The sequence below is a fragment of the Palaemon carinicauda genome, chromosome 3, assembly GCF_036898095.1.
Source record: "Palaemon carinicauda isolate YSFRI2023 chromosome 3, ASM3689809v2, whole genome shotgun sequence".
NCBI classification, from domain to species: domain Eukaryota; kingdom Metazoa; phylum Arthropoda; class Malacostraca; order Decapoda; family Palaemonidae; genus Palaemon; species Palaemon carinicauda.
The window spans coordinates 118,448,734-118,472,152 of record NC_090727.1 but is presented as its reverse complement, the minus strand read 5'-3'; the positions used below and the strand labels follow the sequence as shown (position 1 = coordinate 118,472,152).

General features: G+C 36.9%; 1 protein-coding gene and 1 long non-coding RNA gene across 2 annotated transcripts in view; one reads left to right on the top strand and one right to left on the bottom strand.

Annotated features, from left to right (window-relative positions):
• LOC137638428 (uncharacterized) overlaps positions 1–23,419 on the bottom strand; it is a 270,192-nt gene that overhangs the window by 101,095 nt on the left and 145,678 nt on the right. The gene's annotated exons all lie outside the window — the stretch shown is intronic.
• On the top strand, positions 6,348–8,409 carry LOC137637812 (uncharacterized). Its single transcript, XM_068369922.1, has 2 exons — positions 6,348–6,804; positions 7,514–8,409. Exons 1-2 carry the CDS (start codon positions 6,553–6,555, stop codon positions 8,402–8,404), a joined length of 1,143 nt encoding a protein of 380 aa, XP_068226023.1. The 5' UTR covers positions 6,348–6,552; the 3' UTR covers positions 8,405–8,409.

Here is a 23,419-nt window from a genome sequence, read left to right as displayed (position 1 = left end):
ACCAATGCATCACTATATGAGTGCCTTATTGTTCAGTTCACTCCCTTATCTGAAGGATATAACAGATATACAATTTCATGGCTGTTGGAAATGTAAAATGCTCACTCATCTTGTTTCTCTTCCTCTTATTTTTTTGAAGTTTTCATAGTTTATATACGAAAGATCCAATTTAATGTTGTTTCTGGTTTTAATGTATTTTATATGGGTTGTACATACTTCTCCCGTAGTTTATTTATTTCCTTATTTCCTTTCCTCACTGGGCTATTTTTCCCTGTTTGAATCCTTGGGCTTGTAGCATCCAGCTTTTCCAACTGGGGTTGTAGCTTGCCTTGTTATAATAATAATAATAATAATAATAATAATAATAATAATAATAATAATAAATAAAAATAATAAATAAATAAAAATAATAAATAAATAATAATAATAAATAAATAATAATAAATAAATAATAATAAATAAATAACAATAATAATAATAATAATAATAATAATAATAATAATAATAATAATAACAACAATAATAATAATAATGCTGAGAGTTTTCTCTCACGAAAAATTTCTTTTACTTCGAACAAGGTTTTATCACAGTATCGATTCGCTTGTTGAGCATCACCCATGGATATACTGTCTGTCTGTCTGTCTGTGTCTGTCTGTCTGTCTGTCTGTATATATATATATGTATATATATATATATATATATATATATATATATATATATATATATATATATATATATATATATATACACCCATTTTAAAAACCTTACTTTTTATGACCAATGTAGTATTATTAAATCTATGGAGTACTTCCGTTTGTGAGAATTTCATCTTTATACCTTATCATCATAGTTTAAAAGCAAATAAAAATAACATGATTATCAATAAAAGAAATAGATAATTGTCTTATGTAAACCAGAAATTGGACAAAATCAAAAATATAAAACCCATTTCATAGTGCGTTGACAGTCGGCTGTCAAGACACCAGCCCAGCAATAATGTCTCCCTTCACCACAAAGCCATCAGCGGATTAGTTACGTCGGTAGCTCACTAAGTCATAGTATATGGAAGTGAGAAAGTGACAGGTGTGAAAAGGGGTCTGAGAAGATGATGTGTTACGTCTCCATAGGCGAGTGGATGTAGGTACAAAGTTTTGTGATTGAAAAACATTTAGTCATAAAACGAGTAAAAAATAGTTAGTGTTAGCAGATGACACTTTCCTGACTGGTGATAAGGATAATAAGGATAAAACTGCAGAAACTACAAGATTGGGAGTGTTTGCATGAGGAGAAAGTAGGGAATAAAAATGAGCAAGGTTACAGTTATGACGGTACATGGAAACAAGGAGCGATGATCCTTAACATAGTGAAATGATTGATTCACTCGAGTATCTGGAAGAAAACATAACTGATACGAGCCAAGATGAAAGAAGAGGCGACTCAAAAACACTTTATACAGTATAAGAGCTCTGAATTGTTTGTGGAAGGCCGGGTATGAAGGACTGCTAAGTCTATTCTCCTTTATGAAAGTGAATTGTGGCTGTACAGTATAGTGAAAATGAAGAATAAAAGTAAAATGATCCGTGGGTAGAGTGAAAAATATAAATATGCAGAAAAAGTTTTAAAAAGTTTATAGTATATAAAGAAGATCCAACTATTTATAGGTGATTTAACCTGTAAAAAAATTAAGAAAAATAAATAAATCAATGAAGAGAGTATAATTAGAAGTGATAAAAGAAAGGAGGATAAGACCAGAAATGTTTGGACAGATCCTATGAAAGAATTGTTGGGAAGGATGGCAAAGCCTCCGTTTCCGGGCGACATGGGAATTGGTGCAAAAAGTTTAGTAACAATGTTTCCAGAGGTGTATGATGAGCTGCTGATGAGCCTTCTATGATAACGTATGAACAGATCCAACATTTCGAAAATCTCTGATTCTCAGGGGGTTTAATCAAGGCTGTATTCGAGACGGTCTTGGTTTAATTCACAATTTAAAAATTGCGGTATGAATGGGGCCGTGATTGTTGCGCTGTTATCATCTCTGGAGTCAACCATTCTTGAGAGAAATTGTTTCACATTGATAAAATATTAGTATACATATGTACATACATATACATATTTAAACACGTTTTCAACATTTCCTATATAGGGACTAGCTCAATATAAAACCAGTATTTCATCTTTCAACTGATGAACACGAGCAGAAAAATTCCCACATCAGTGACCTAAAGTAACTAAACACGTGACTTGTTATAAACGTTTTGAGCACCTTCCCCCCACACCCCTCCCACAATGCTATTCACTTTATCTTTCATGCACACTTCTGCTTCCTGCTTATCGAGGAAATTCCTTTACAATGAATCTTTCACGCCTTTTAAACAATGGTTTCAATCCCTGCCCCATCCTAAGGAAGATCGGCGAAAGACAAATAAGTTGACAATAAATAAGTGAAGTGCTATGAAGTAAAGGGGATTCCCAGACATCAACACCATTATGAGAATCAATTTCAAGATATTTAGCGGCACAACTATCGGGGTATTAATCAGTGCTTGCAAGACAACCAATCTATATAAGGGGATTACAAGAAGTAAAACCTTCGAATGTCTACCGGGATTTTCTTCCTCCATGTCCTGTGTTAAAGAACAAAAGGTGAAAAAAAAAAACGTCACAACGTCCAAGTTTTCACTCTCCCTTCATCAAACAAGTTTCATTCGTGAAAACCATTATCTATTGAACATATCATGCCGTAGGCTAACTCCCGTTACTAGTAGGTAGTAGGTTGGCCAGGGCACCAGCCACCCGTTGAGATACTACCGCTAGAGAGTTATGGGGTCTTTTGACTGGCCAGACAGTACTACATTGGATCCTTCTCTCTCGTTACGGATAATTTCCCCTTTGCCTACACACACACACACACACACATACACACACACACACATACACACACACACACAAACATCAAAGTCTGGCCTATTCTTTACACATACTCCTCTGTACTTATACACCTGATAACACTGAGATTACCAAACAATTCTTTTTCACCCAAAAGGGTTACTACACTAAAATTGTTCAGTTGCCAATTTCCTCTTGGTAAGGGTAGAAGAGACTCTTTATCTATGGTAACAGCTCTTCTAGGAAAAGGACACTCCAAAACCAAACCATTATTCTCTAGTCTTGGGTAGTGCCATAGCCTCTGTACCATGGTCTTCCACTGTCTTGGGGTAGATTTCTCTTGCTCGAGGGTGCACTTGGGCCCACTGCTCTGTCTTATTTCACTTCCTCTTGTTTTGTTATAGTTTTTACATTTTATATAGATATTTATTTTAATGTTATTCTACTTGAAATGTTGTATTTTCCCTTGTTTACTTTCCTCACTGGGGTATCTTCCCTGTTGGAGCCCTGGGCTTATAGCATCCTGCTTTTCCAATTAGGGTTGTAGCTTAGCACTTAATAATAATAATAAAATATAACGTATTAATGACCAATTTCATCAGCATTAAAATTTTCATTTCCATGCAATTGCTTTGTAAGTATTGAGTAGTAGTAGTAGTAGTAGTAGTAGAAGTAGTGTGTGTATGTGTTGTGAATCCTAATGAACATTACTACCTAGGTATGGATCACATTTGATAATACTTAGAGAAATTGGTTATATTTTTATTTATTCTTAACGTTCTAAACCTTTTTTTACAAGACTACAATTTCCTCTTGATTATAAACAAACGTGAGAGAGAGAGAGAGAGAGAGAGAGAGAGAGAGAGAGAGAGAGAGAGAGAGAGAGAGAGAGAGAGAGAGAGAGAGAGAGAGAGAGAGAGAGACCGTGTCAAAAGATAAGTGTCGAGGACCGGTCCCAACATCAAAAATAAACCCGTAATGATATATATATTGCACAATTATCTATTTATCTCCAATAATAACAACAACTGCAAGGAAAATAACGAACATAAAATCTAAAAAAAAAAAAATATTAAATCAAACGTATTTTCAGAGTTCTATAATAATGGTTTACATATGGTGCACCATATCTCCCTGGCTATTCTACTTCTTTCAAAGAGTTCACGGATAGGGCAGTGGATGTAGCCTATGCGCAAAATTGATAGACGAGAAAATGACTCATGGACGGAGTGGGACGGTCCATCTTTGCAACTGATGCTTAGCTTACCGGTGACAATGACAAAAATATAAAATCTCAAGATTTCAAAAATGTCTTTCAAGAGGGAAAAGTTGAGAGTAAATGTGAATCTTAGTAAGGTTATGGCATTAGATGCAAACACGTAAGATATAGCAATGGTTATTACTGTGAATGTTGGGAAAACATATATAAGCAGTAGGTATGCCAGGGTACCAGCACCCGTTGAGACTACCGATATAGAGATCCGGATCCCTTTTCCTTTGTCTACACTTAGTATGGTCTATTCTCTCTCTTCATACACTTGATAGCATTGAGATTGCCATTCTTCTTTGCTCAAGGGTTTAACTACTGCACTGCGATTGTTCAGTGGCTACTTTCCTCTTGGTAAGGGTAGAATAGATACTTTAGCTATAAGCAGCTCTTTTAGGGGGTCACTCCAAAATCAAACCATTGTTTTCTAGTCTTAGGTAGTGCCATAGCCTCTGTACTATGGTCTTCCACTATCTTGGGTTAGAATTTTCTTGCTTGAGGGTACACTCGGGCACACAGTTGTATCTTACTTCTCTTCCTCTTTTTTTTTTTTTTAAGTTTTTATACTATATACATGAAAGATCTATTTTAATGTTATTACTGTTCTTAAAATATTCTAGAGTAATTTTTCATTACTTACTTCATTAGACTTATGGTGTCCTGCTTTTCCAATTACGGTTATAGTTTACCTAACAAGACTAAAGCACTCGTAGAGTGCAAACCTCCACCTTGACCTTTGACCTAATAATTTCTATCTCTTTACATAAGTTTAAAATCCTGCAGGTTTCATTACTTTACGATTAAAATTGTGGCCGTATGGTTAATGACCGAAATTTGACCTTAACTGTGAACTCGACCCTGACCTTTGACCTTAACATGTATTAATTGACGTGGATTTTCAAACCCCAAACACGAACCAGGTTTGAAATCTCTTTGACAACGATGTCCAAACTTATGGCTGATAACGTGAATAGGGAGCCGAAGTCCAGTAGTCATTTACAATGGCAACGGCCAAACTGGTTCACGTGAACATCGTTCGGAAGGATCCTAGTGAGGGAATAGTTGCTTGCAGCATAATTTAGTTGATTTACTACTTTTCTGAGGACAAACAATAGATAAAGCAAGATAAAAACAACTACAATTCATATATACAATAATTTTCTTATCCAAACGGGATACTGACAGCAAACGTCAAGTTAAAGTGTATTTGTGTTAAAACAATGGCAAGTTCCTAGGTCTGTGAGCGAATGAGGCAGATTTTATGAACCAACACGTGGTAATTTGACGTCAGACTTCGGCTCCCTATTGGGCAATTTTCCTGACCGTGACTGTGACCTTGACCTTCCAAAATTTGATCACTTCCGGTTTGTAACAAAGGTTAATGCCTGCAAGTTTCATTACTCTACGATTAAATTTGTGACCAGGACACTGTTTACAAACAAACAAACAAACACAAACAGGGGCGAAAAAATAACCTCCTTCCAACTTTGTTGGCGGAGGTAATAATATTAACAATTAGATATATGGTATTTACGAAGAACTGTTAAGGAATGGAACTCATACTACAACAAAATAAGGGAAAAGGTGCAGTCTGTGTAGGGGGTTCGATGCCCTGGCCAAGAATCTTCTCTATAGGTATATGAAGTGTTTATGCTATCAAAGTTTTCATGCAAAAGAGGTTGATTCATGATTCAACATTGAAAGGATAAATGTGTCAGTGACTAATTTATATCTTTCAAGTTACCTACTAAGGGAATAGCGGGTGTGTGTGTGTGTGTGTGTATAATTTATATATATATATGTATATATATATATATATATATATATATATATATATATATATATATATATATATATATACATACATACATACATGAGAGAGAGAGAGAGAGAGAGAGAGAGAGAGAGAGAGAGAGAGAGAGAGAGAGAGAGAGAGAGAGAGAGAGAGAGAGAGATTTCGTGTTAAAAACCCTGCATGCAATTGCCGCTCCAAGTCTAGAAATAAACGTTCATTCAGATACGACAACACAAGACCAGAACATGCCTACCATTCGCAGCGGTTTGTCTTTTATCAGAACGTTTCTGATAAGAAGCGTGAGACTCAATTCGTATTTCGACCGTGCAGTATTCAGTATATATACACTCCTCGCTAGCATTAGGCTGTCATACCTATCATTAAAGAGCACTTATTAAGATCATGGCAATTTCGAACTCCTTTTTCAAAGCTCAGAAAAAAGACTTCGGACAAAAGAAGCTATTACCCGCGGTGAAGCATCGACCCAATCAGCTGATGTCACGAAGGACATCCTACTACTTCTTCCTCCTTTTAAAAAACCCTCCCACTGCACCCGAAACAAAGGCTTATTTAATGGGCTTAGAGCATTTCCACAAACATCATGGCTTATCGCATGTCAGGAGAATCTCCAGGAGCTGAACCCGCACTCCTGACGTCACCATTTTCACAATCAACATCCATGGATATATTGGATTCCTATGAAGATCCTTCGAAGGATTTCCTAGAGGACGTCCTTCCTGAAGCCTCTGCATATGGAGACGCGTTGGATAACGCTTCCTTCCATGTGAACATCGCTGCTCATTCCAGTCTTCTCATGGAAGCTTTCCAGAAGGATAGCGAAGATCAGTACTTGGTAAATATCAAAGCAACTCCTCTTCTTCTTAATCAGTGAGAGACCTTCTCCTTTATTACCTTTGATCGTTATATAGGCAGAGGGCCACTCAACAGTCCCACTCAGCCAGTGAGCTTCCCTGGAATCCTTTTCAAGATTTACGCATGAAGTTTTATTAACACTGGTTCATTTCAAAGTCTCCACTTAGCTTCTTAATAGAAATTGACGAGCACACAACTAATGTTCTCAAACCTTGGTCTATGTTACAGCCTTTGGCTCAGGTTCTATTACTTTAGAAAACAACAAACATTTTTTTCACAAAATTATCTGTTCTTATTTACTATAATTATAATTATTCAGTAACAAACACTAAACTTTTTTTATTTCTTTTTATGAAAACTGTCCGTTCTCCCAATTAGCATTCAATTGTGTGGAACCTTAGATAAAGATGTTATGACTATTATCCTTATTCCACCAAAATACATTCAGGTTATCATTAACAGAATTAACAGAAAAAATATTGTTAATAATAATATTGAAAACATGCTAATAATTGAAAAAAAAAACAATCTTCGCTGACCAATGACACTATTCCAACACTCTTCTCAGTTGCAGACAACAAATTACTGGCAGCAATATAAAATATCTTTCTACCTACATTTGAAATGCTTATAATTGACACTTTTAATAATGCAAAAGTGGAAAACTAATAAGGATTTTACCATTACAGGATTATGGATTTGTGAACCCAAATGAGGCTCTTCAACCACCCTTCTGTAGAGGAGATAACTTTAATAACCTTGAGCAACTGGCAAACCTCAGCCTGGAAGACGTGGAAAGTGTTTTGCAATTTGACCAAGAGAGTTCGAACTTTCAGCCCCCATCCAGAGACTGCTCAGCCTCCCTCCAAGATGAATTAGATAATAGATGTGGTTTAAGTTCTATCCATAGAACATCTCATGAACCCGTGGGACTCCAAAATATATACACTGGAGGACCAGGTCTTTACGCGAGTTCTCCGTTAGCGTCCACAACAAATCCTTATCAACAAGAACTTCTGGAAACTCCAACCTCTGGTGTCAATGGGCCTTTCCCTAATCACCACAGTTATTATTCTTATGACCAACTGTTACCCGAGACAACTGATCAACTTAACACAGGTGGGTTGGGAGTTCAGGCGTCCACTTATCGGTCACATGAGGCCTTGTTTGCCAACAATTCCCTCAATGACTTCCAACAATCGGAACCTAGTCAGCCCTACAAATCAAGTCCTGAACCTGACAGTTTGTCAAACGGTGCTTCAGGGAACCCCAGCTCCTCTGAATTCGTCCATTCGAGGAGGGGATACAAACATAGACACCAAAGGATCTATGGTCTTTCAGAGGAAGACCAGAAGAGGAGGAACCAAGACCTTAACAACGAAGCTTCTCAACTGTATCGTCGGAGGAAAATTGCTACTATGAAGGAACTGGAGACCCAACAAAGGCAAGAAGAAGAAAGACAGGAAAAACTTACAAAAAAATACCAAAATCTTTATAAGCAGATCGAAATTTACAAAAGAGCTCTTAATTATATGGTAAACACGGCACCTCTTAAAGGGCAATCAATATATCAATCCTGAATTAGAATAACTTTATTTTTATTCTTCAAAATAAGTCATTATTCAACTTTGGTAGTTTCTGAGAGAGAGAGAGAGAGAGAGAGAGAGAGAGAGAGAGAGAGAGAGAGAGAGAGAGAGAGAGAGAGAGAGAGAGAGAGGTTAATGTTAATTGGAAAGAATGATATTGTAACTATATGTAAATATGAAAAAAAAAAATTATAACTTATTTTTACGACTGACATAGTATATAGGAATCAGTTTATCAAATAAACCACATCATCTGGCCAATGTTCTAATTTTGGACCATGAGGATTATTCTTTAGAGATGGCGTTTTTTTTTTTTAAATCATACTGAAAACCGTGAACTGTAAAATATTTAACGCAGAGAACTAACAAATTTATACACAAAAACAATAAAGAATTAAGAAACCTATATCAAACAGAGAAGGAAGAAAGCCTATAGAATTGAGCACATAAACGTGTGTCAACTTCTCAAAGATTACAATATGATAATTATTTTCTATTTACGCCTGTTTCATAATAAGTTTTGATTGATTGATTGCTTTCAAGTTTTCTTGCATCCTGATATCTAAGTTCGTTGACGTCGATGTAAAAAAATATTCAATGAAAACCATAAAGCTAAGATGTCATTATCAAAGTAAAATAGCTTTCAGAAGACCTGCTTGTGAAATAAATCTAAAAATGCCATTAGCATAGTACAACATATCATATCTAAGAATCTTGGCAAGGATGAACCTGCCATCCTCACCCCGAGCCTCGGACAGATATCTAATTCTTAAGTTGCTATAATTCAGGCATTCGGTCAGAAAATCCCTGGTTGATGTTGGCCACTTAGCACAAACTCGTGTGTCAACCGAGTGTGACCAATGCGGAGACAACAAAAAGTAGTCTCCGACTATCGGGGCATCATGTTATATCTCTAAGGGGGTATAACAAATCATTATTTCTCTCATGCTGTTGCCAATTATAAACCAAATTCTTAATGCTAGGTAAAAAAAATCATTACAGTGAATGGGATAACTTCTTGGTAGCAATTCAGCTGCAGCATTCTTTGCAAGTAAATCGGCCTTCTCATTTCCAGTCTCACCTATGTGTGCCGGAACCCCTGACAGCCCCTCTAAAATCTTTAAAACTAAAGGGTTATTAAAATCAAAAACTTCTAGAGCTTCAAGGACACTTCTTGCATCATTAAAAATGGTAAAATTGCCCTCTTCTTTTAACGCTATTTTCTCAATAGCGGTTAGTATGCCATACAGTTCGGCAGAAAATATAGAGGCTACAAGAGGAAGTGTACCTCTACAATTAAAAACACTACTTCATACTCCAAATCCAACGTCAGCAACAGATGAGGAGTCATCGGTATATATAAAAGTCGGTTCTCTATGTTCTTCAACATGTTCCATAAAGAGCAACCTGGCTTTTAAGTCAAGCAAGTTCGTTTTTTACCAATAAAATATTTACAAACCTTTATCTCTGGTAATTTCCATAGAGGACTTGATGATATAATACATGGGAGCACTTGATTTCTACTTATATCTAGACTGTCTTGTAATGTTTTTACCCAAAAATCATAAGGATGCAGATTTTGAGTGCAACTCAAAATATTTACAGTACTTTACGAGGTTTGCAGTCTGACAAGCTAAAGAATTAGAAAGTCTTTGCAACCTAAACCAATACCGAAAAATAAAAGACTTCTGATAAAGGTCTACAGGTAATTCTTCAGCATCAACAAGGAGGCGGCTTGGGATATGTGAAGCTCTAAAGGCTCCTGTGGACAATCTGATACCAGCATAGTGTATAGAATCTAAGTTTAAATCGGCTTGGGGTGGCTGAGGAGTATATTTCACACCCATAACCAATTTTTGAAAAAAATTAAAGCCTTGTATAATTCTATACGAGTTTTCCAATCTGCCCCTATGTGTATAGGAAAAAAAACTTTTAAAGATTCAGAGCCTCAAGACATTTTACTTTTAAGCCTTTCAAGTGAGGAACCCATGTAAGCCTAAAATCAAATATCAACCCTAGAAATCTAGCTTTACTTACACATGGGATCCGTTGTACTGGATGTACTCCCCAAATACGACAAAAATGAACAACAACAGTTTTGCTTGTCAAAAACTTTAATCAATTCATATTGGCCCACTGGCTAAATTTGTCAATTGAAAGTTGTAGTTTTCTCTCAACCATTTCCATTCTAGCTACAGCAAATGATGTAGAGAAATCCTCTATAAATAATGTTGAGAATATCTTGAGAATAACAGAGATTATCCCTTAAATGGCTAGTGCAAATAGGGTTACACTTAGCACACTACTCTGGGGAACCCACTCTTCCTGATATTTCCTTTCTGATAGTTTCCTCAAATATTTCTTGAAAATATCTATGTGAAATAAATGATTGAATGAACAATGGTAGCGCTCCTCTTAATCCCAATTCATGAATGGTTTTAAGTGTACAGTACCATATCTCCATGCAGTATCATATGCCTCTCCAAGGTTAAAGAAGACTGTTACATGGTGCTGTTTGGTAGCAAAGGCTTCACAAATATAGGATACAAGTAGTTTCAACACATCAGTCGTTGAGTGCATTATTCTAAATCCACACTGGATAGATGATAAAATACACTTCTTTTCCAGGTTCCATATCAGTCTTACATTGACCATCTTCTCCATGATCTTACAAATACAAGATGTCAATGCAATTGGTCGATATTTTGCAGTTAAAAACTTATCCTTATCGGGTTTTAAAAAGTCTAAAGTAATGGCTAGTTCCCAAACACTTGGATAACTATGATCATGTCATATTCTCTAAATAATACTTAAAATGAATAGCTTGGTATTAACAGGTACATGTTCAATCATTGCATATGGAATTCCATCGGGTTCAGAGGCTGTATCATTACACGTAGCAAGTGCAGAATCAAAATGTCTTCAAGTAAAAGGATAATTGTATGACTTCCTTCCTGTTGCAAAATTTACATTTTTTTTTCTTCAATGCTCCTATACTGGTGACCATGAGCTGCTTCACACTTGCATGATACATTTGAGAAATGATCAGCCAGGGCATTGCTAACCTCAGTTGCTACAGTCACATGATGATCATTCACCTTCAACACTGGTGGTGGGTTTGAGGTGAATTTGCCTGCTATCTTTCTTGCTTTCCTCCACAAAGATGGTGGTGTTCAACTGTTAATGAAGGAAACAAAAGACACCCAAGACTGGCGCCTAACTTTTTACTGGCAAGACGGGACTGTGCTCAGTACGGCATCTGCATAATCGAGTTAAAGACCTCCTTGTGGCTCTGTGCAGGGCAGTTAGTTTTGAAGAACACCAGGGGACTGCTCGTCATTTGAAAAAACCTATTTTGGGAAATTAATTGACTCCTACTGTATGAGAGGTTCCATTCAGTAAGTTTATATCATCATCAATATTTTCAAACTGTTCTGCATTCCCTTCAATTTTGCTTAGCTCACGAAATCTCTCTCAGTTCGCCTTGTCAAGATTCCATCATAGCAATCTATGTAAAGGTAGACCATTGTTTGTGTTCATAATGATTGTTGCATGATCACTAGTATGCCAATCATCTAATTTCCTCCAATTGAAATCGAGAAGGCAATTATAGCTTGTGATTGATAGGTCAAGGCACAAGGTACCTATGTGAGCTCTCCTGAATTAAGGAGTCTGATATTCTCATTTTCCACATTTGATAATATAATATTGCCTGTTGAGCTTGCCTAAACCTCACCCCACAAAGGATGTCTACCATTCAAATCTCAGAGTAAAAGAAAAGTTTGATTGATTGATTTGAGGTTTTCAGGCATCCTGACTTCCGAGATCACTGACGCCAATATTGTTTATTGTAAAGAGAAAAATTAAAGAATATTCAATTAAAACCATGAGAAAAAATGTCATTTAAAAAGTTGAATATCTTTCAGATGACCTGCTTCTGAAATAAAGCTAAAACTACCACTACCAGGGTAAGACACATCATGTCCAAGAATCTTGGCAAAGATGAACCTGCCATCCTCACCTCGAGCCTTAAACAGATATCTACTTCTTTCACTACTATATGTGGGGTATTCCTCAAACAAGGCCTCACTGTTAATGGTACCAAACAGTCGTTGCAATATGGTTCATGTTGGCCAGCCAGCAAAAACTTAAGTGTCAGCCGAGTGTGACCAATGCGGAGACGACAAAGAGTAGTCTCCCACCTTTGTGGCATCCTGTCATACATCCAAGGGGATATAACATTACTTCTTTCTCTCATCTTGTTTTCAAGTAAACTATCCCAATGCTGTTGCCAATTATTATAAATAAAATTCATAATTATAGGTAAAAAATTATTACTGGGAATGGGATACCTTCTTGGGTAGCAACTCAGCAGCAGCATTCTTTGCCCATGATTCTGCCTTCTCATTTCCAGACACACCTATGTGTGCCAGAACCCAGCAAAATCAAACTGTTATATCTTTCAAGGCAATAATTAGAAGCCACTCTAAAATCTTTAAAACTGAAGGATTATTGGAATTAAAAAACTTCTAAAGCTTGCAGGATACTTCTTGCATCACTAAAAATTATAAAATTACCACGTATTGTAACGCTATTTTTTCAATAGCTGTTTTTATGCCATATAGTTTGGCAGTAAATATAGAGGATGATAGAAGTCAAAGAAGACTGTTACATGGTGCTGTTTGGAAGTAAAGGCTTTACAAATAGAGGATTCCAGTCGTTTCAACACATCAGTTGTCGAGTGTATTTTTCTAAATCCACTCTGGATAGGTGATAAAATACCCTTCTTTTCCAGGTACCATATCAGTCTTGCATTAACCATGTTCTCTATGATCTTACATACACAAGATGTCAATACAATTGGTCGATAGCTCACTGCTAAAAACTTATCCCCACCGGGTTTTAAAAAGGATAAAATAATGGCTAGTTCCCAAACACTTGGATAACTATGATCATTCCATACTCTGTTAATAATGCTTAAAATAAATAACTTTATGTTAACTGGTACAGGACACGTTTAAACACTGCATATGGAATTTCATTAGGTCCAGGGGCTGTATCATTACAAGTAGCAAGTGTGGAATCAAATTCTCTTCAAGTGAAAGGAGAATTGTATCTCTCTTCCTTTCCTGTGTCAAATTTAAAATTTTCTTTTCTTCAATGTTCCTAAATTGGTGAACAGGACCACCTTCACACTTGCATGATACATTTGAGAAATGATCAGCCAGGGCATTGCTAACCTCATTTTCTTGTCATATACTGACCATTCACCTTCAACACTGGTGGTGGGTTGGGGGTGAATTTGCTAGCTGTCTTTTTTACTTTCCTCCATACAGAAGATGGTGGCATTCTACTGTTGATAGAGGAAACTAAATATACCGAAGATTGATGCCTAGCTTCTTCCATGGCACGACGAAACTGTGCTCTACATTTCTAGTATATAATCAAATTCTCCTCAGTACGGCGTCTGCGCAATCAACTTGAAGACCTTCTTGTGGCTCTGTCCTGGGCAGTTAGTTCTGAAGACCACCAGGGAACTGCTCGCCATTTGAATAACCCTGTTGTTTTGAAATTGAATTGACTCCTGCTGGATGAAGAGTTCCATTCAGTGAGTCTATGGTATCATCAACACTTTCAGACTATTCTGCACTCCCCTCGATTTCACTTGGCTCATGAAATTTAACCCAGTCTGCCTAGTCAAAATTCTATCATGGCGATCTTTGTAAAGGGGGCCATTGTTGGTGTTTATAATGACTGGTTCATGTTCACCGGGATGCCAATCATCTGATGTCCTCCAATCGAATTTAAGAAGGCAGTTAGAGCTTGCAATTGAAAGGTCAATGCATGACAGAGTAGCTATTTGAATATAGAAGTGTGTGGGCTATCCTGTATTAAGGAGTCAGACATCCTCATTTTCTAAAATTGATGATATATGACCCATGATGTTTGCTAAAACATCGCCCAATAAAGGATGTCTAACATTCAAATCTCCAAGTAAAAGAAAAGGTTGAGGGAGTTGACTTATCTCTACTGAATTATCATAGATAATGTTTTCAATTGGAGGCAATTACAGCAAGCAGATTGGATATTTTCACCCTATAACAATCTGTACAACCACTGCCTGCAGAGGTGTACAAATAGACAAGGATATTTGGGGAACATCTCGACAAACTTATATAAGACTTCCACCATGGCTCCTTACTTGGAGATCATATGATGTCCTGTAACTAATAAATTCACAAGGACAAGGAGTATTATCATCAACTTTGCCCTCCCGTAGATGTATAATTATGGGGGAGTGCTCATATTTGGCCCTTAAACCCTGACAATTCCATTGCAAAATGGAGGAAAAAACTATGGTTCATATTTTGGAAGACGCTTTGGATGAAGTCTTCCCATTTTTATTATTATTATTATTATTATTATTATTATTATTATTATTATTATTATTACTATCCAAGCTACAACCCTAGTTGGAAAAGCAAGATGCTACAAGCCCAGGGGCTCCAAAAGGGAAAAATAGCTCAGTGAGGAAAGGAAATAAGGAAATAAATAAATGAAGAGAACAAATTAACAATAAATCATTCTAAAATAAATAACAACGTCAAAACAGACATGTCATATATAAACTATTAACAACATCAAAAACAAATATGTCATAAATAAACTATAAAAAGACTCATGTCCGCCTGGTCAACAAAAAAGCATTTGCTCCAACTTTGAACTTTTGAAGTTCTACTGATTCAACCACCCGATTAGGAAGATCATTCCACAACTTGGTCACAGCTGGAATAAAACTTCTAGAGTACTGCATAGTATTGAGCCTCATGATGGAGAAGGCCTGGCTATTAGAATTAACTGCATGCCTAGTATTACGAACAGGATAGAATTGTCCAGGGAGATCTGAATGTAAAGGATGGTCAGAATTATGAAAAATCTTATGCAACATGCATTATGAACTAATTGAACGACGGTGCCAGAGATTAATATCTAGATCAGGAATAAGAAATTTAATAGACCGTAAGTTTCTGTCCAACAAATTAAGATGAGAATCAGCAGCTGAACACCAGACAGGAGAACAATACTCAAAACAGGGTAGAATGAAAGAATTAAAACACTTCTTCAGAATAGATTGATCACAGAAAATCTTGTAAGACTTTCTCAATAAGCCTATTTTTTGTGCAATTGAAGAAGACAGAGACCTTATATGTTTCTCAAAAGTAAATTAACTGTCGAGAATCACACCTAAAATTTTGAAAGTCATACAAATTTAAAGAAACATTATCAATACTGATGTCCGGATGTTGAGGAGCCACCGTCCTTGACCTACTTACAATCATACTTCGAGTTTTGTTAGGATTCAACTTCATACCCCATAATTTGTACCATGCACTAATTCTAGCTAAATCTCTATTAAGGGATTCACCAACCCTAGATCTACATTCAGGGGATGGAATTGATGCAAAGAGAGTAGTATCATCTGCATATGCAACAAGCTTGTTTTCTAGGCCAACCCCATGTCATGTGTATATAGTATGAAAAGTAATGGGCCAAGAACACTACCCTGTGGAACACCGGATATCACATTCCTAAAATCACTATGGTGCCCACCAACAACAACTCTTTGAGATCTATTACTCAAAAAATCAATAATAATGCTAAGAAACGACCCACCCACTCCCAACTGTTTCAGTTTGAAAACAAGGGCCTCATGATTAACACAGTCAACGGCAGCACTAAAATCAAGGCCAATCATACGAACTTCCCGCCCACAATCAAGGGATTTCTGTACAGCATTGGAGATTGTAAGAAGGGCATCACATGCTCCAAGGCCTTTACGAAAACCAAATTGCAAACTAGGGAGTAGATGATTACCTTCAGCAAACCTATTAAGACGTTTTGCCAGAAGACGTTCAAAAACTTTAGATAATATGGGAGTTATGGAAATTGGGCGGTAATCAGTAGGACCTGAGCTACCACAAACACATTTACATAAAGGAGTAACATTACCAATTCTCCAACTAGTGCTAAAAGCTCCTCTTCTTGCTAACTTGCACATAATAACAGATAACTTTGGAGCTAAGAAATCTGCTGTCTTTATAAAAAACAAAGGAAAAATACCAATTTTTGATCTAACACTATTTCCTGGTGGTTTAATTAGTGTGCCTTGATAGGTTGGGTTTTGTTTGATTTTCTTTTTGTCCTTTTGATCTAATTGTTAAGGGGGATGTTGTACCTCAAACTGAATTTCTGATTTATCTAAATTGTCTTCTGGTTGATCAGAAACATCAACAAGGAAAAAAATCATATTTATTTGACATCACAACTCTAATAATTCTTATGGAAGGGGCTGAGAGAGATGGAGGTCTCTCTCTCTTTCTGATTAATAGGTGGTGAGCTACCTGGTTTTCGCATCTTCCACACTACAAGTGCACCTGGTAACTTGGTTTCGAGTGGAACCGCCATCAAATCAGGCAAGAAGGTTAGTACTATTGTTGGTAATGGGGATGAAGGTTGTACAGAAATAGACAATGTCCCAGTTTTCATTCACTGTGGCAAAGCCTCAGAAGGCAATATGTTTATCTCGTCATGCAACACTTTATCATCATTAGATGATTTACTTCTTCTCTTGGAACTACTGGTACTACTAGGTGGGTTTGACATATTTTGTGGTATATTTTCTCTTGATTTTAATGACTTTGCATAGCTGTTTGGTTTATTCAGTAGTCCTTTGGCATGTCCCACACTTGTGCTTTACACTGGACTTGTCGAGGGCAGCTTCTTCTAACTTATAATGCTCTCAGCTCCTATCAAGGATTTATGGTTTGAGTTGCAGTTCAAACACCTGGCCTCAAGTGTACACTCTCCATGGTAAGCTCTGGAACAAATTCTACATATTTTTTAATTTTTGCAAACATTGCAATGGCGTCTGTTTGAATAGTTAAACTTAAATTCTGTCATTTTCAATAATAATGTGAAAAGGCACAGAGGCATCCTGGAAAGTAAGGATAGTCATTGACGTCCCAAGAACCTTAAGCACTTACCACCCTGTTAATTTTCACTGGGCCACTACTTCCTCCTCTGTAAATTCATACAGGTCTTTACTGAAGACTACTACCCTTCCGTAACTAAAATTTAGTTGGTGTCTGACATCTAACATATCATTATCACTACTTGTCTTGAGGTTAGACAATATTACTGATTGCGTGCATGAATTGGTATGGATGAGGATGCTATTTTTTCCAAAGCGAGGTAAATCCCCTGGTGCTATACTTCCTACCTTTTTAATTAATTAGTTTGCAAATTTTTAAATAATTCCCAGTAATCACTTTGGCCCGGCAACAAGCCACATTGGTAGTTTTGGCTTTCTCTAGGAAGGAATAATTAAATCAACATCTTTTTCAAACCAGTCAGCAGGTCTAGACACATCCAAATCGTTTGGTATCTTATCACAAATGGCACCTATGACATTTAAGTTATTAATTTTAATATTATTGATGTTACATACTGAATTAAACGCTTCTTGGTGATTATTACAAGATATCCATGAATTGTCATTTTTAATTTTCAAGCTTCATTCCTATTTCTTTTATCTCACTATAGAATTTGAATACTTAATATAGCTTATCATGATCAGTATCTATTGGAATTTTGGCAACATGAAGGATTCAAAATTTGCCTGTGTTACCCGACTTATTTGGTTTTGAAACATTAGTAGAGGGGAGCCTTTTTTGTTCCTAGGTCGTCAACAGAATTTTCCTTAAATAAATCAGCAGAGGTCATTAACAGTCCCTGACGTTCGCCATCTGATCCAGGGGTGCGGGGAACATTAAGTTTACTCATTAATTTTAAGAGGGGGAGGGAAGAGGTAATAAGGATAATGAAAAAAAAAAATAGAAACAAATTAAGTATAAGGGATAGAAAATAATAACTGTCAAATCCAAAAGAAGACCCCATTAACCTTTCAAGGAATTAATTTCTCCATCAATAACCCCTGCAAGAGCTGCTTCCCTAATGTCCACTCCCTAACCTACCACAAAGGGATGGTACCACTATGATTAGAGTGGTTCAAGTGTATGCCAAACCCGTTTGATGGGACAGAGCATTACAAAAATACAGTCATCCCCACTTCAATTATAGTGGCAGGTAAACCGGACAGAATGCCGAGAGTCCTATCACTAAGAAACGGGCCAACCCCTGGAATCCGAAGGCCAAGTTTTTGGTCCCAGAATAGTCCTGCGTGCGCCAGTATGGAAATACTGACATTCCTATGTGTTCAACTATTATTGGGTAGTTGGCAAGACCAACACAGCTACCACAGTTGATTTTGAAAAAAATTCCAATCCCGGATATAGCGTCCCCTAATAAAATCTGGACTGTAAAATGGGTAAGAGTTTTGACAGCGAGGTTGGAGACAGTTAATAAGTATGAAGGAGAATGAAGCCACTATAAGTAATAGAAATAGGATGAGAAAAATATAGAGTCAAACTGGGGGAAAAAAAATTCCCCAGTTCAAGTGCCCTCTTGCCCATTACCAAGCTTCAGCACAGAATGATATGCCATGTTGAAGCTCAATGACCTCATCAAGGCATTCTTTTGTTAAGAAGGAGAAAAGGTTGAGGGAGCTGTTGAATCACCTCTACTAAATTAACATACAAAATATTATTTGGAAGCAAAATCAGAGAGCAAATTGTATATTGCCCCCCTATATCAATCTGTAAAAACATTGCCTGCAGAGGTGTCCAGACAGACAAGGATATTTGGGGAACATCTTGATGAACGTTTATGACTTCCACCAAGGCTCCTTACTCGGTGATCATATGGTGCCCTATAGCTAATACATTCGCGAGGACAAGGGGTATTATCATCAAGTTTGCACTCCAGTAGCCAAATAATTATGGGGGAGTGCTCCTGAATGAGGAACTTGAGTCCTTTATATTTGGCCCTCAAACCCTGACAATTTCATTGCAAAATGGAGGAAAAAACTATGGTTTATTTTTTGGAAGACACCTTGGATGAAGCCTTCCCATTAGCAATTTTTGATCTAACACTATTTCCCGGAGGTTTTATTAGAGAATGTCTTGATAGATTGGGTTTTGCATTTGTGATTTTATTTTTGTCATTTTGATCTAATTTTTGAGCGGGATTGTGGACCTCAACTTTAATTTCTAATTTATTTGAATTGTCTTCTGGTTGATCACAAACATCAACAGAAAAAACATCATATCTATTTGACGTCATAACTTTTAATGTTTCTTATGGAAGGGGGTGAGAGAGATGGAGGTCTCTTTTCAGATTAATAGGTGGTAAACTACCAGGTTTTGCACATTCCCCACTACATGTGCACCTGGTAACTTGGTTTCAAGTGGACCCTCTACCAAACCAGGCAAGGATATGACCTAAGAGAAGTTAGTACTATTGTTGGTAAAGGGGGACGAAGGTTGTACAGAAATGGTCATTACCCCACTTTAAATAAACCATGGCAAAGCCCCAGAAGGCAATATGCTTTCCTTGTCATGCAACACTTTATTATTAGATGTATTTTTTTTTCTTGGAACTACTGACAGTACTAGGTGGGTTTAATGTCTCCTTAGGTAGTAGGTTAGCCAGGGCACCAGCTACCCATTGATAATACCGCTAGAGTTATGGGTTCCTTTGACTGGCCAGACAGTAACACACTGAATCCTTCTCTCGGGTTACGGCTCATTTTTCCTCTGCCTACACACACGCCGAATAGTCTGGCCTATTCTGTACATATTCTACTCTGTCTTCTTACACCTGACAACACTAAGATTACCAAACATTTCTTCTTAACTCAAGGGGTTATTGCACTGTGATTGTTCAGTGGCCACTTGCCTCTTGGTAAGGGTAGAAGGGACTCTTTAACTATAGTAAGCAGCTCTTCTAGGAGGACACTCCAAAATTAAACCATTGTTCTCTAATCTTGGATAGTGCCATAGCCTCTGTACCATGGTCTTCCTCTGTCTTGGGTTAGAGTTCTCTTGCTTGAGGGTACACTCGAGCACTTTATTCTATCTTATTTCTCTTCCTCTTATTTTGTTAAAGTTTTTATAGTTTATATAGGATATTTATTTTAATGTTACTGTTCTCAAAATATTAAATTTTGCTTGTTTCCTTTCCTCACTGGCTATTTCCTCTGTTGGAACCCCCAGGCTTATAGAAATCTGCTTTTCCAACTAAAGGTTGTAGCTTAGCAATTAATTATAATAATAATTTAGTATATTTTCTCTTAATTTTAATACCTTTGCATAGCTGTTTGGTTTATTTATGAGTCTTTAGGCATGTCCCACACTTATGTGTTCTACACTGGATTGTCAGGATGCAAGAAAACCTAAAATCAATCAATCAATCTACACGGGATTTGTTGAGGGTAGCTTCTTCTAACTTGTAAAGCTCGCAGCTCCTATCAGTGGATTTATGGTTTGAGTTGCAGTCCAACAACTTGGCCTCAAATGTACACTTTCCATGGTAAGACCTTGAACAAATTGTACACATTTTTTTCCTTTTTTGCAAACTTTTGCAAACTTTAGATGTGTGTCCCAATTTGAAACAATTGAAACATTGTAGTGGCTTCTGTATGAAAGGTCGAACTTTAATTTTTTCCTTTTCAATAAAGATGTGGAAAGGCACATAGGCATCCAGGAAAGTATGGAGAGTTACTGAAGTCCCCAGATCTTTATGCACTTTCCGCACTGTTAATGAACACATGACCAGTATTTCTTCTTCTATAAATTCATACAGGTCTTTATTGAAGACTACTCACCTTCTGTAACTAAATTTTAGGTAGGTTCTGACATCTAACATATCATCATCACTACTTGTATTGAGGTTAAACAGTATTATCGATTGCGTGCAAGATTTGGTATGGATGAGGAAGCTATTTTTTCCAAAACGAGACATACCACCTGGTACTATGGTTCCTAAACTTTTTCTGAATTAGTTTGCAAATTCTGAAATAATTCCCAGGATTGACTTTAGGCTCGGCAACAAGCGACATTGTTGGTTTTGGCTTTCTCTGGGAAGGAATAGTTATATCAACATCATTTTCACACCAGTCAGCAGGTCTATACACATCCAAATCATTCGCTATCTTATCACAAAGGGCACCCATGACATTTAAGCTGTTAATTTTAATATTATTTGCGTTACATATTGCATTAAATTCTTCATCATGATTATCATAAAATATCCATGAATGCCATTTTTCCTTTCCAATTTTCATTCTTATTTCTTTTATCTCACCACAGTATTTAAAGGCTTTATATAGCTTATCGTGATCAGTATCTATTGGAATTTGGGTAATATGAAGGATTTGCAGTTTCCTTATGTTGCCCAAATTACTCGATTTTTTAACTTCAGTAGAATGGTCCTTTAGAGTTTCCAGGTCGTCATCAGAGGAGTTGTTTCGGAGAGAAGCAGCAAGCCAACTATCCACCTCTAATCAGAGGATGTCAGTCCTCCTATCCCATGTGGCTCAACATGAGAAGAGGTTTCAGTGGCGACCAGTCCTCTATTTGAGAGGGGCTGCCTCTCTCTAGGTGGGCATATATTGGTCAACAGGGGTAGATATCCCCCCCGCCGACGACTCCAATGCCTGGCATCACCCATTACTATCAAATATGGGATGACTTAAAACAGGATCACTGGAGCCCAACTCTTAACCCTGGAACGGTACGGTGGGTCGTCCGCGACCCCGAGCGTCAAAAAAAAAGAGGTTTTTCTCACGTGACTCACCCCCGTGACTGAATTTGTGGGTGATCGACCTGCAGTAGGTGTCTCGCCTACACGCTCTAGTAGTGTCCAGATGTGCATTTCTGTAGCTGTACTCCTTCCCCGATTTCTGAGACGCGTCGGGGTCGAGCGCGACCGAGTTTACCCTTCTAAGGTAATTTGCATAATTATCAAAGTTATTACGTATTATGAAATTGTCGTAGAATGGTGCAACTTGTATAGGTTATCAGTTGTGGAAAGTCTTGGTGGATTGTTTGGCTACCATGGGCATGATTTTTTTTTAGTTAAAATGTCGTTCATCACCACGAGGACCATTTTACCGCGAGTGCCCCTTTTTCATTTTTTTTCATTTTTTTGCCAAGTCATTTTTCCGTAAGATATTGCCAAATAGTGTCGTAAAACTTTTGCTTTTTTAGTGTTGGAAAGTGTGTCTAGATGATCTGGCTACCCATGCGTGACTTTGTTTTTGTCAGATACGACGTAGTTATTGGTATATTGGGTATTTAACTGCGGTTGCCAATTTCTGGTTTTTTTAATATTTGTAAAAATGTACTACGTAGTAAGGAATTGCCGTATATTATTGATTTTTTTTTCATGTTTATGTGTTAGAAAGTGTGCCTTGATGGTTGGGCTAACACGTGCATGTCTTTTTTTTTTATCTGAGATGCCGTATATTAGAATGTTGGGCATTTTACCGCGAGTGCCCCTTTTTCATTTTTTTTCATTTTTTTGCCAAGTCATTTTTCCGTAAGATATTTCCAAATAGTGTCGTAAAACTTTTGCTTTTTTAGTGTTGAAAAGTGTGTCTAGATGATCTGGCTACCCATGCGTGACTTTGTTTTTGTCAGATACGACGTAGTTATTGGTATATTGGGTATTTAACTGCGGTTGCCAATATCTGTTTTTTTTTAATATTTGTAAAAATTTACTACGTAGTAAGGAATTGCCGTATATTACTAATTTTTTTTCATGTTTATGTGTTAGAAAGTGTGCCTTGATGGTTGGGCTAACACGTGCATGTCTTTTTTTTTATCTGAGATGCCGTATATTAGAATGTTGGGCATTTTTCCGCGAGTGCCCCTTTTTATATGTTTTGCATTTTTTTGCTTAGTCATGTTACCGTAAGGAATTGGCAAGTAGTGTCGCAAAACTTATATTTTTATAGTGTTGGAAAGTGTTTCTAGATGATCTGGCTACCCATGCCTATTTTTTTTTAGCCAGATATAGCGTATATATAGGTATGTGTTCGATTTTCCT